The sequence below is a fragment of the Stereum hirsutum genome, assembly GCF_000264905.1.
Source record: "Stereum hirsutum FP-91666 SS1 unplaced genomic scaffold STEHIscaffold_4, whole genome shotgun sequence".
NCBI classification, from domain to species: domain Eukaryota; kingdom Fungi; phylum Basidiomycota; class Agaricomycetes; order Russulales; family Stereaceae; genus Stereum; species Stereum hirsutum.
This window is the reverse complement of record NW_006763134.1, coordinates 1727239-1739973: the sequence shown is the minus strand read 5'-3', so window position 1 is coordinate 1739973 and position 12735 is coordinate 1727239. Positions and strand designations below refer to the sequence as shown.

At 52.4% G+C, this 12735-nt stretch overlaps 6 protein-coding genes across 6 annotated transcripts; 3 read left to right on the top strand and 3 right to left on the bottom strand.

The window, feature by feature from the left end:
* Positions 1-2098: 2098 nt before the first annotated feature.
* STEHIDRAFT_39123 (uncharacterized protein) lies at positions 2099-2311 on the bottom strand (the record flags this gene model as incomplete). The annotated part of the gene is made up of 1 exon (XM_007301416.1): positions 2099-2311. A coding segment is annotated over one exon (213 nt), but the record flags the coding sequence as incomplete, so codon positions are not given.
* A 663-nt stretch (positions 2312-2974) lies between these two features.
* On the top strand, positions 2975-3893 carry STEHIDRAFT_154842 (ADF-like domain-containing protein; the record flags this gene model as incomplete). Its single annotated transcript, XM_007301988.1, has 5 exons — positions 2975-3008; positions 3083-3141; positions 3274-3471; positions 3676-3789; positions 3864-3893. 5 exons carry the CDS (start codon positions 2975-2977, stop codon positions 3891-3893), a joined length of 435 nt encoding a protein of 144 aa, XP_007302050.1.
* Positions 3894-4138: 245 nt separating this feature from the next.
* On the bottom strand, positions 4139-5606 carry STEHIDRAFT_119894 (acyl-CoA N-acyltransferase). The gene is made up of 8 exons (XM_007301987.1): positions 5477-5606; positions 5389-5418; positions 5270-5317; positions 5069-5209; positions 4913-5002; positions 4813-4845; positions 4475-4692; positions 4139-4407 (listed from the first exon to the last, which is right to left on the bottom strand). Exons 1-7 carry the CDS (start codon positions 5522-5524, stop codon positions 4570-4572), a joined length of 513 nt encoding a protein of 170 aa, XP_007302049.1. The 5' UTR covers positions 5525-5606; the 3' UTR covers positions 4139-4407; positions 4475-4569.
* Positions 5607-5855: 249 nt separating this feature from the next.
* On the top strand, positions 5856-6605 carry STEHIDRAFT_31644 (NAC-domain-containing protein; the record flags this gene model as incomplete). Its single annotated transcript, XM_007301411.1, has 3 exons — positions 5856-5910; positions 6047-6223; positions 6346-6605. Coding segments are annotated over 3 exons (492 nt in total), but the record flags the coding sequence as incomplete, so codon positions are not given.
* A 1223-nt stretch (positions 6606-7828) lies between these two features.
* Positions 7829-8876, top strand: STEHIDRAFT_154839 (uncharacterized protein; the record flags this gene model as incomplete). Its single annotated transcript, XM_007301986.1, has 6 exons — positions 7829-7863; positions 7937-7955; positions 8041-8061; positions 8120-8252; positions 8312-8354; positions 8417-8876. 6 exons carry the CDS (start codon positions 7829-7831, stop codon positions 8874-8876), a joined length of 711 nt encoding a protein of 236 aa, XP_007302048.1.
* Positions 8877-9249: 373 nt separating this feature from the next.
* Positions 9250-10963, bottom strand: STEHIDRAFT_154838 (uncharacterized protein; the record flags this gene model as incomplete). Its single annotated transcript, XM_007301985.1, has 3 exons — positions 9250-10561; positions 10621-10793; positions 10856-10963. 3 exons carry the CDS (start codon positions 10961-10963, stop codon positions 9250-9252), a joined length of 1593 nt encoding a protein of 530 aa, XP_007302047.1.
* Positions 10964-12735: the final 1772 nt, after the last annotated feature.

The window sequence follows — 12735 nt, the reverse complement described above, 5'->3', positions numbered from 1 at the left end:
GGCGTTGCAGTGTTGATGCCGTCATAAATTCCGGAGTGCAACGATTGATGCCAGCAGATGGATCGCGAGCTGGTCTGGGGTTACCGTCGGAGGTATGTACATAGAGGTAGGTGTCTTGGTGCCTGAGAGTCAGAGCAGGCAGGGCTCGGTGGTATGTTCAGGTACATATGTTCGCCAATTTGAGGTAAGGTATTCGGGAAACATCGGAATCAGAAGGTGGTTCGAACCTACTGCGGGATGTGGCGTAGGATGGATGGGGTTTTTATGCCCCTGTGGCCCTGGATAAAACTGTAATAAAAACATACGATTGCATACAGACCATGTATGTATATCCTCGCACCGAATCAAACGTCCCGTTCTCCCATACGTCTATGTAACGCCCACCGCACCTATTCCCCTTAGTTGAAACCGGAGGTCGGACAGCTCTCCTAACCTCTGCGGTACCGACACATCGCACGGCAGCGCAAAGTTCGACTTCTCGCCTTCTTCTCTCGCCAGGTGCATGATCGATGCATGATCCACTCCTGGCTCGTCCCATCCAAATCCCCGATGCGCGTATCGCGATAAGGATTCCGGGTCCGCAGAGTATAATGAAGAAGCAGAAGAACACTGAACAGCGCATTCTTATACGTACTCGGGCCCCCGGTGCCTCACAGACGCGTGCCGTGTCAGACTAATACAAGCAGGGCGTTCTACAGAGGAGGATGTGTCCCCGTGCGCTTTAGCTGTCTCGAAAACAAACGGAGACTACGGGTCCATCTAAGTTTGCATGCTGAATGATGAGCAACGGGCTTCGTCGAGGGGAATGCATGTCCCCGTAGACATGCAGTGATGATTCTGCCGTTGTCCGCTTGACAGCTGTGGGACGAAGAACGAGCCGTGAGATGGCGCACATTTGAGCGTATGGGCCCTCAGTCACATTATTTGCGCCGGAGACTCCCATGGAAGAGTGAGTACAGAGCATGGGGGATGAGAAGCAGTCAAACGTGCATGGAAAGAAGCGACTCGTCACTCGGGACAATGTCCTCTGATCGAAGGAATGAACGTGCTTGCAAGAATAGCAGTACGAAGTTTGCACAGAAGGTGAGCATTCGGCTCGTGGGTACGTTGAATGTTAAACAACGGTCGACGCCTCGATTGGGATACCACATTCCAACGGCGAAAGCATAACCGTGAAAGTCCCCGACCCATAGTGTTCGGTAACCCAACAGAGTTCCCTGCCATGAAATATCTTGAGAAAGAAGGCGGAGTCTGTTCTTGTATAGAAAATAAGTTGTGAAGCCGATATACGTATCAAGGAGACACGAATTCGGGCGCGATGCACGGGCTCCATGTCTTCTGACCGAAGTATTTGAGGTCCAGGGACAGGACTAGGGACATCGATGCCATAGAATAGAGCAAGGTTGCGCCGTGTGACAACCAGCTGGTATAGACTCTGGCGCTTTGAGAGCGCGCAGACAGGGGTAACCGATAAGACGGCGATATTGCCTTGCCACGAAGAAAGATGGTCGTCTATCCTCGGGTCCGAACCCAAAATAGACAGGGAAGGGGAAACGAGGTGAACAGCAAGGATTTCCTGGATAGAATTTACCGCAAAGTGAAGCAAAAAATGGAGTAGAGCAGGAGAGTGCGAGCTGGGAAACAGAACAAAAAAGGATATGCGTGTGGTCGAGGACCAAGTGCAGGAAAGTGGAATCCGGAAATTCCTGACGGCGAACAACCGGTGAGTCTACGCATTTCAACGTCATGAATAGGACGACCCACCATGAGCGAATGAAAATCGAGTCTATGTCAAAGTCAGTCTATCTTCTCGGTTAAGGCCTCTGGGTGGTCTACTCCCCGTATACCTTCTCCGATTCCTGTCTTGATAACCGAAATCTCCACGAGAAGACTCGCGTGCACCTACACCATCATGATGATCCAACTCTTCATCGACATCCAAATTCTTGTGCTCTCCGTTCTCCGAGCTACTCCGCGTCGCCTCCCATTCTGTCCTCCTCTTTTGCTTCTGCAACTCATATCCCATCTTCTCCTCCTCCCTCGCTTTCACGATCCTCTCCTGTCTCATCCTCCTCTCCCTCTCCAACAATTTCTCCCGCTTCTCCTTCGTCGGCACCCATTTGCTCTTCAATATCCTTCTCACCGCCTCCGGGCTGATCTTGAACTTCGCCGAGAGGAACGGGGTGGAAAACGTCTCGGGGTCATGAGCGTGTAATGAACGCAAGCCGTCCATAGCGTCGCGGGAGAGTTTCCGCGGTGGTTGCCATCCTTCGGGAAACTTCTCGATCATGGTGGATCGGTGGGAGGCCCAGACAGAGGGAGTCTCGTTCTGTGAGAACCGCGATCTGGTGTGAACGCCGACGCGTTGGGTTGTAGATTCGTCGTCCTCTCCTTCTTCTTCGGAAGGCTCCCACTCTCGGTCCACGGGTTTGGTCAGTTGCGAAAAGCGGTTTTGACGCGATGACGGTTCAAGAGCCGGTGATTCGTCGTCGAGCAGAGAAAGAGGAGTTGAAGAGGTGGCAGGAGACCAGTTCCTTCGAGGCAACTTGCCATGGCGTATAGCACTTGCGTCGGCAGAGTAAGGACGACTGCTGACGCCTGAGTTGGCTTGCCATCGTGTGGCTACTGACAGGCTCGATGTGGTGGCTGTGAGATTGCTTGGTCGAAGGGAACGAGCAACAGTTTGCAAGAGCGAGGACATCGTGGAACCGGAAGAAGAGTTTGAAGAAAGAATATATCGGTTAAGGCTGCGTTAGGACTTATCTTAGGGTTATAACACCCTATATGGGGCTATCATATTTATCTCACAATTTACGGAGAACCGCTCCGTTCAGATATTCGACCAATTGCACTTCATCTCGTTCGCCAGCTGCGACTCGTTCAGAGCCATCCTCTTTCTTCTACCTCGTCTTCGTCGGGGTTTTATCTTCGTCTTCTCTCTCTCAAGGCCTTTTTATTCTTGTCTGTCTTTGTCATGGCCGACGTCTCCGATCCCCAGATCCAGGAAGGTATGAACGAACATGACTTGGTTCAACTCTTGACCCATGTAACTGAGCGCTAAATCTATGTTCGGACTGAACAGCCTATGAAGATGTTCGTTCAGACAAGACGGACACTAACTGGATGCTCATCGACTACGAGGTACGCAAAAACATTGACACCCCTCGAATAACTCGAGACGTGTTCTGATCAATTTACGGCTCAAATGCTCGGACATCATCCGCTTGAACCTCATCGATGCACGCCTCTTCCCAAACCTTCTTCGCAACACAGACCGACCGCTCAGACAAACTCGTCCTGACGAAGACAGGCTCAGGCGGCCTTTCCGAGCTCAAAGAGGTCGTCGACCCGAGCAAGGCCTCTTACGCCTACGTCCGCGTCGGGTATGCCAACGACAAGGAGTCTAAGCGGGAAAAGTTCATCCTTGTCGTTTGGATCGGGTCTGGGTGTAAGGTTATGAGGAAGGCGAAGGTATGCATCCTTTCTCCCACTTCCTCTCAACATCCTAGTCGTTGGGAGGCGGACGTACTCTGCCTGGTATATCGTGTAGCAGGCGTAATGTGACCACTGATGGTGTCGCCACGGAGACGCGAGATGCGCACCTGCATCGGAATAGGGAATTAGTTGTGCATGCGACATGATGTTGACTCGCTTTTATTTCGTTCTTGGATGTAGATCTCGGTCCAGGCTGGTGATGTGAAGACTGTCCTTCGTGTGTTCTCGATCGAGGTGGCTGCCCGGGAGAAGGATGACTTGAACGAGGAACCCATCGTCATTCGATTGCGCAAGGTTCGTCCCATCTCTATGCCCCATAATTCGATCCTCGTCCAATCACTTAATCCAACTAACTTGGCTCTTCGTAGGCTGGCGGTGCGAGCTACGACGGCGTCTAATCTTCATCATCATACCCGACCGTCCAGGGCTACACATACCCTCGAACGCACATCACTCATACCTGCTTCCGCCACTGCATCCTCCACGCGTATCCTGGCCTTGCGGAAGATATTGACTGTGTACTAAGGGGGCTCTACTGGGCCATCATATCCGGTCATTTTCTCTGTGTGATTCATTCATCTTTTCTTCTTTCGGTGGTTCGTTGGTTCGTAGGAAGTCAAAGTCTAATTCGCTGTGCTGCATACAAATACTCAATCCATTCATGAAATTTCTCCACACCGTGTGAGCAGCGAACGTTTAGACCGGGAGTGTGAAGGACCTCAGCATGAGAAGCCGCACGGAGCGGGCGCCACATTTGTTAGCTCATGTCGCCACGGGCAACTAGGTGGTTGATATTGCAAGTCTGTATTATTCCAGACCTTAGTACGCAAGTCAGATATAGTCCGGTGCTAGGATGCTTAGGAGGTCACTTCTTTCTTTCTTTCCTTCTTACAGCATTCTGCGTCGTTTGACCTACTCGAAAAGAGACAACCCATGAGAACGTGAAACATATGGTCCAGTGAGTGAGCCATATTCTTACCATAGAAGATTTTGCATCCAACCATACGTCCATCCGTCCACACTACAACCACGCGAGTTCTTGCCTCGCATTCAGGCCATGAAAGCGTCCACACATCATTGCAGCGCGAACCTCTTCAACTTCTCGATCCCGTCCTCTTTGAGACGCATGCCGACCCACTCAGACATGGGGAACGCCGACAGGGTCTTTTCGTAGAAGTCGATCGAAGGCTGGTTCCACTGGTGATCGGTAGAGACAGTCACAATGAACAAAACAAAACAACACGAAGAGAAACGGGAATCAGTATTCAGTGGTAGGGGCGATATTCAGGGGTAAGGGGAAGGAAGACGCGGGCTGACCTTGAGGACGGACCAGTCCATGCGAGCGCAGTCCTGTTTGGCGGTATAGGGTCAACATGAGGAAATGAAAAAATGAAGAATGGAGATGAAGGTTTCCTACCTTCTCCTGAGCGACCTTCGCAAGCTCAGCAAAGAAAGCTTTTCCGATACCTTTTCCGCGCGTCTCGGGCTTCACGAATAAATCCTCCAGCTGGTCAAATCAATAAACCATTAAATTCTATCGAGTAGAAGTGAGTGGGCAGTCTGGAAATCTCACGTATAAACCTGGTCTCCCAGTCCAGGTGGAGAAGTTGAAGAAGTAGAGCGCGAGGCCGACGGGTTCGCCTGGTTCAGAAGGGGAGCCGTTGAATGCTAGGAGGGCATGGGCCACGGGGGAGTCGAAGAGGTTCTTTTGGATCTATGAACGGGATTTGTGTTGGTGTGGTGGCATAATAAGATGGTGGAATGCCAGACCTACCAGCTCTGGGGTGGCCTTGGCTTGGTCTGCTGCTTTCTCGTAGACAGCCTATTCGACCACGCGCAAAATCAGAACAGGTTCGAAGGAGTAATAAAGAACGTCGACAGACGCGGTCATACAAGATCATAGATCAACGACAAGATGATAGGCTGCATAGATGTTCTTTGAGTTCCTCGCCACATGACGAACTTGAAGCCAGCCACGTACAATATCCTCCGGAGTCGAAGGTCTGATAAAAAATGCAGCAGTAGACATCGTAGCTCTCTTCACAATTTCCTAAAGACCGAGATAGTAGTGTAAGGAACGAAAGAGTGTCGATGGCCGAGGGCGAGTCATACGCCGCATCCTCATCATGGTGCGAAGTATGTTCGCCATTGTGCCCAAATCTGAGGCCATCTAGAGCCCGTTTTACTGCTAAATATCCGGATTTGGGCCAGTTACGCGCGGGACCAGAGCGTGCGCCAAACCTTAATTTTGCGCGTCTCATCGACGGTCACGACGAGCGACTTGCACAAATCCGATCCTCCGCTGAACGCGCTTCCCTCCATCCACTCTCCCTCTAACTCCCCATCCGACTCGCCCCACCATGGACGCTGCGAAGCTTGCAAAACTCCAGGCTCAGGCCGCGTCTAACAGAATCGGTCAGTCGTCACTTCGTACTCGGGATCTGGTCCATTTATTCTAAATCATGCATCAAACGCGTCTCTTTGCCCTCTCTCTGGCCGGGTGCGATTTTTTTGGTGTATGGGTTATGATGTCGGTGTTGGGAGAAAATAGGTGGAAAGGGAACGATGCGCCGAAAAGTCGTGCGTAAGACGAAGGCCGGAAGCGCCCAGGACGACAAAAAGCTGCAGGGTGCTTTGAAGAAGCTGAATGTGCAGCCGATTCAGGGCGTTGAGGAGGTGAACATGTTCAGGGAAGACAGCAACGTTCTCCACTTCACCGCACCAAAGGGTACGCCTGCTTTCCTCTTTACATCCTTCATGTCCATACTTTCGTCCATCGATCCTCGCCACATCCTCAGGCAATAAACTGACTTGATGCATCCATCTTCTCTGGATTGCTTTGAACTATAGTTCACGCTGCCCTCAACTCCAACACCCTTGCCATCTACGGTGCCGGTCAAGTGAAGGAGCTCACCGAGCTCGTCCCTGGCATCCTCAACCAACTCGGCCCCGACTCCCTCGCTTCCCTCCGCAAACTCGCCGAGTCTTACCAGTCCCTCCAGGGCCAGCAGCGACCGGGAGTCCCGGCAGCCGATGATGATGATGATGACGATGTTCCCGACTTGGTGGAGAACTTCGACGTTGAGGAGCAGGCTAAGGAGGGTGAGGCCAAGGAGGAGACGCTCGAGGACCTTAACTAAAAGCTTGGTCTTGAGGTGTGATGGTTTGGCATTATGATGGGAGGAGAGTGAGGATAGCAGGGGAGGAAGAGGGGGAGGAAGAGGGGGATTAGGTGCGAAGGGCAAAAAAATATCGCCGAAGGACGCCTGCTGTTCTTTTTCCTGTTTATTCCCTTGCTACCTCTCCTTCTCCGCCTGCATGCAGTCTGTTGTTGTGTTTTTTTCTTGATGTTTGCCTCGACCATTGCTCATCGCCCTCACTGTGTTTCTGCGATATGACTATAGCCGAGCTCAGTCTTCCATGTGTAAAAAAATCCATGCGCGCTGCTCAGCGTTTCTCATCCGATCTCTTTCGCATTTCTGTCCAAGCAAATACTCAGACTGTAACAAACATCGATGTCAGCCGAGTGGGATGGCTGTGGCACCACTGCGCCACCCATCCGTGATTGGCTCGGACTTCTCCGATTCAACTTGTTTCTCCCGTTCCGTCGAGGCAAGGCGACGATCATGTTCTTGACTAGCCTCGTACACGTTTTCTGCATGCCTGTCGGCGCAGAGGCCAATGCAACAGTGATCACAGCTTTATATAGACGCTGTGATATCCCATGGACGATGTTGTTCTCTTGCTTCATACCATTACTGCTCCCGCTGAAGGTTTCCCCGACTCTGGGATCACTGTCTTGCTGGAAATTCATCTAGAGCTTACGGGCGATTGATACTTGACGCATAGGTTGTATAACGAAGCTACTCAGGATCTACGCTAGGTCAGTCGCTCGTGACCTCGTTATCGATGTTCATTTCCAATATGTGCTGGAGAAATCGGACCTACTGCCACCAATAAGTATGCCCCTCGAGGCTTCGGTGGCGACGGGTGGCGATAATGCCACTGCCCGTCACCGCACGGCCTTCGTCGATTGTCTTCTCTTTACGAATTCTGAGGAATGGCTGACGACGTATAAAATGGCTGATTGATAACAGGCGTCTTTTTATCGACCGGACCTACCTACCTCATCGAATCGTGTTCTGTATCCGTATCCCGTTTGTAGCCCATCAATCTGCTGTAGCATTAGGTTTTCAATCCGTGTAAAGTTGTTCATCCCTCTTGTGATTTCCGTTCTCATATGGCCTTTCCTTCTAGCATCCATATCCCACGCTGTTCCAAGTATACCGGACATGACGACTCGGAGGAATACACAAGCGCCGGAACCAGAACGATGGACAATCACCCTGCTAGGGGCCCCGAAAGTCGGTTTGTCGACTTTTGCATATCGAGTAAGTTGTCTCTGCTATCTCTCAGAACATATATCTCACCTTTTCCTCAGTTCACTCACGAGGGAGATCGTACGTCCACGAAAGTGTTCTTTACGACATCTCAGATGTTTGGCTGATACACTATATTCTACGCCTTCTATTCCTGCTCACAAAGTGCGTCTCTCAGTATATGCTCGTGACTGCACAGCTACTCCTCATTCTCATTCTCATTCTGAGCTGACCTGGTCTTTCAGGTGAGCGACGTCCCATCACTCGACCCCCATCAAGAACAACGCTGGAGACGGGACAATTTCGAGGTCGACGACATACCGTGTACTGTGGATCTCATCGAGGGACCTCAGCGGAAAAGAGAGCTTCTGGCATATTGTTCGTGGTCTCAGCTGGTGGTTATGAGATTATTTCTCATTGCTGCGTTTTCTATGTAGTTCCGACGAGTGAACATGAATATTATCCGTACTGGATCGCTCGGTAAGAAACGCTACATCACTATCTCTTCCTACAGAATACCTTTTTGACCTCGTGTGATGCAGCGATACCCAAGCATATATATTCGTATACTCAATCACCGATCCAGACTCCCTACGACGCATACACACCTTCTGGGATCTCATCGCCCGCGAACCCTCCAAACCGCCCAACCTCGTCCTCCTCCTCCTCGGCAACAAAGCAGACCTAGCCATCCACCCTCCCCACGCCCTGGACGTTCCAGGCGCTTCAGCCCAAGTCTCATTGACCCAAGGCGGGGCGAAATCGCAAGAGCTTGGTGGGTCGAGGTCGAGTTGTCAGTTTATGGGCCATATATCGGCGAAGGATTCGGTGGATGTGGATGAGTCGGTGGCGAAGGTGGTGAGGAAACTTAGGTGGGTGAGGGAGAAGGATTGGGCGAAGGCGAGTAGGAAGAAGCTTATGGAGGATTGGCAGCAGAAGAGGGAGAAGGAGGAGGAAGTTGTTGTGAGGAAGTCAGAGTGGAGGTGTTGTTTGATTATGTGAAGTTATATTTGTAGGTGAGTCAGCCTTGTTGTTTTCGCGTTCCACAGAATACTGATACTGAAAGAAAGAACAGCTAGTATAGCTCCAAGCTACCTACGTAGCTACGACACAAAACAAACATTACCCAACAGACTCCCAGAAACGAGCACAGCAGAGATCATAACAGAAAGCATTACAAAAAAGCGGATGTAAGTATGCAAAAAAAACGGATTTTGAGTATTTTCTCCCACAACAACCAGCGCGCGAGATCATGAACCCTCCGAGCGAAGCAAATACTGATTCCTTGACACCAAAACCCACGTCCATTACCCATCCCCAACTCCCCCAGACTCTCCCTCCAACATCGACATTCATGACAGTCAATCACAACAGCTTAGAACGTCGGACCCACCTTCTTACCCTTCTTCTTCCCGCCCCTCGTATTCTTCTTCTTCTTCCCCTGCTCAGGACCCGACATGATAGCCGAGTCGGGCGTCGAACGACCCGACGCAGGCTCAACAGAACCCTCCCTCGACGCAGTCCTTCCAAACAATCCATTCGGACCCCAGCTAGATAAAGCGCGCGACACGGACTTGCCCATGGTAGGCACGCGGTTGAGCGTGTCTTTGTCGGGCGTAACGGAAGGAATGCCGGCGATGGACGTTCTGGGAGTCGATGCAGGTTGTTCTGGTTTGGCGCGAGGAGGGGTCGAGCCGTTGCCGTTGATGCCAGCGGCGGCGGGGGCACGAGGGCTTGCGTACGGAGCACGGCTTCGTTCGATTTCCTTGTCGGACTGAGGTGAGAAGGGGTTGAGCGGAACGGAGCCGTTGGTGGTCGGGACCGATCTAGGAGGAAGGGGTGGTTGCTCCGTAGGCTTGACCTCGGCAGGCGCTGCAGCTGAAGGATAGTCGCCGAAGTTGTCCGGCATAGATGGTGGCGAGGGTGGCACCTGCGTTTCTTCATGGCCATTCGCAGTAGGAGATGGCTCCTCGGCGCGAATGGACTCCCCGCCATCGATGGAAGTAGCGACTGGGGTATCGAACCGAACACCTGAAGCCGAATCTTGGCCCGGTTCTGCCTCGGAAGTGCCTTGGGCAGAGGGCTCGAGTCGGAGGCCGTTGGGTTCGTCGTGGTTCGCATGAATTCCGTTCACGGTGGGATGAGAGAAGTCAACTTCGTGTTCGTGCAAGGATTCGGGCGATTCTCCTTGCTGAGCGAGTGCGACCTCGTCAAGCGGAACCAAGGGCGGGACGGCGCTCACGTCGTCGGGCGCGACAGACGGCTCCAGCGCAGGAGATGGCTCTCGGTCCTGTTCCTCGAGGGACGGTTCCGGTACAGGCTCAGGCTCAGGCTCGGGAGGTATAAGCTGTGACACCTCCTCAGAAACGTCGTCCTCGTGGAGGTCTCCTCCGTTCGCATGTAGACGCTCGCGCACAGAGGCGATGAGATAGAAGTCGTCAACACCAAGACGTCGGCTCTCGTCGCGACTGAGGAACTCCTCCCTCAGAGACAGCTTCGCGAGGCTAGGTACGAGCCACTGCTGGACTTTGCACTCCCTGCCGAGGACGATCTTGTCGACGGGTGTGGCGATGGGCGCTAGACGCTCAATGGCGAGGGAACGGATGGATTCGAAGCCCCATTCGGTGGAGAAGCGGAGGACGGCGGCCCAGTCTTCGACAGAGTGGATATCGCCTTTTTCGAAGTTTCTAACATCATGGTTGAGATATGAGTGGAAGCCTGAGGGATGAGGTGTAGTGGTACTGACTGGGGGTAAAGAACGGAAAGGAAGGCGTCGAACTCGCGGGGTTCGATGCCTACTAATGAGAGGAAGAATTCTCCCGACGTTGTAATCTGTTCCGCCAGACGAGGAGAGTCCCGAAGGAAGAAGTATCGATGGATGAAATACTCGGTTCGGACTGGGTTCGTGTCGTTACCGACCTTCGAGCGATTCAGGCTTAGCCCATCTGGAGGAATATCCCGAAGTATAATCGCGAACGTACCACAACATTCAAATTCCCATCACTGAAGTAGAATTTCTCACTCCTCTCCAACTGAGGTGCCAGCGGAGACTCTGGAGACACCACAACATTTTCACTCGAGATAGCCATTGCGCTGGTGCTAGTGCTAGTGACTGGATCTCTAGAGAGGACAGATAGGACGATCGTCGTTGCGGGGAAGCGAGCGACGCAGGAGAGTCGGATTGAGGCCAACCCCCAGCGGATCGTTTATGTCTCCCCAGCGAGAGACGGGCTGGTTTCCTCGTGTGGCACAGCAGATCATGTCGCACGACACTTTGCCCCGTTTCTAGCGCGTTCCGCACCACGTACACGAGGAAAATGCCTCAAGTGATGCTCAGAATACGTACGACACGCTGGTGCAAGGCGCAAGCCAAGCCATCTTGCGGTACAGGGCGGAGACGGCTGCACTCAATTGGTCAGGGATCGTTGAATACGAGGTGCTGTGAAGATTGGAAGACGTGAAGATGCATCACATACCTCGTCAAAGCATTGAGCCTACACAGCGAGGGCAGAGGGTGTTCACCACGAGAAGGGGCGCATTGTCCGGGGAAATGAAGTCAACAGATAGATACGAACAGCCCGACAACCAAGGCGAGATGTCTATTGCGCAATTAGGACGAATACACAATCTCACCGCATACATCTATCTGCGGGTCCGCTAAGAACACATTGATCATGGGTATACGATTATGTCGCATCGCAGAACGTACCACAGAGCATCGAGAGAGCGAGTATTCGGATCAATATCGGATTAACGTACGGAATGCAGAACGCGAATTAGTCTCTGGGCGAGACAAAGACCGTATATGGATACAGGGGAGGCCGAGAATAGCAAGCAGATAAAAATATAAGAAACCTGAAGATATGGAAATAGAGGTGACAAGGCGACAGAGTGACCAGACCGTCGAAAAGTCGGTGTTCGAGGGGCTCGCGTTTATCGTTCTGCATCCAGCGGGTCAAGGGCTTGAATAACAGCCGCCGCGTCCATCTCCTCTTCCGTCTGGCTTTCAGCGCGACCGTTCGCGGAGGCAGGCTTTTGACGGGAGGGTCCTGGAGCGTCACTCTGGCCATCGAGTGGTATGTCGGTTGTGCTAGCAGAGGGGTCTAGTGAAGATTCAACGATGACAGGGAGAGTCTTGGGCTTGCGACCTCCCGGGCCTCTGCGCTTCTTGACAGGCCGCTTCTCAGAGTCCTGTAGGATGGAAGAAGCGAATTAGCGAAGAGCAAAGGTAAATAAAGAGACGATCGTCACTTACGGAGCCTTCGCCTTCAGGCTCCTCTATAACAACGGCTTTCGCTACCCTCCGCCTCTTGACTGGTTTAGGTTCGGCATCCTGATACGGCGATGTATGAGCTATGGATAACATATCGGCGAAATGGGAGAAAACTCACAGTGGGTGTAGCGACACTGTCTGCATCATCGGCCGCAATCTTGACCTTCGAAACGGGAGCAGCCCTCTTCCTCTTCGGACGCGCGGGAGGTACCTCCGCATCTAGATTAGGTGTAGGTGCTGGATCTGGATCAGGCGTAGGCGTCGTGGTTGGCGTCGGCTCAGCTTGTTGAGCCTGCACGGCAGTCTTCCTCCCCGAAGGCTTCCTCTTCTGTGCTGTCTCCACCGGGATCGGTACCGACTGCCCAGCATTAGCACCTCTCTTCTTCCTCCCCGTCGGCGCTGTTCCAGACCCAGATGCCTTCCCGGCAGCAGCAGAAGAAGAAGGGTCCTTGTCCTTCGACGAAACTTCAGCATCGTGCCTCCGGATATCCGTAAGCAACGCATTCCCCTTCTTCTTATTCGCGTTCCTCCCTCCACGTCTCTTCCTCGGCCCATACTGCATTACCACCTTCCTGAAATTGATCAACT

What these genes read in the sequence shown, in the direction of transcription:
- STEHIDRAFT_119894 (XM_007301987.1), bottom strand. Translation starts at nt 5,524, where the DNA reads ATGTCTACTGCTGCATTTTTTATCAGACCTTCGACTCCGGAGGATATT. An exon ending in TGTCGTTGATCTATGATCTT is followed by an intron (nt 5,318 to 5,388) that starts GTATGACCGCGT and finishes GTGGTCGAATAG; the next exon opens with GCTGTCTACGAGAAAGCAGC. An exon ending in TGGACTGGTCCGTCCTCAAG is followed by an intron (nt 4,693 to 4,812) that starts GTCAGCCCGCGT and finishes ACCGATCACCAG; the next exon opens with TGGAACCAGCCTTCGATCGA.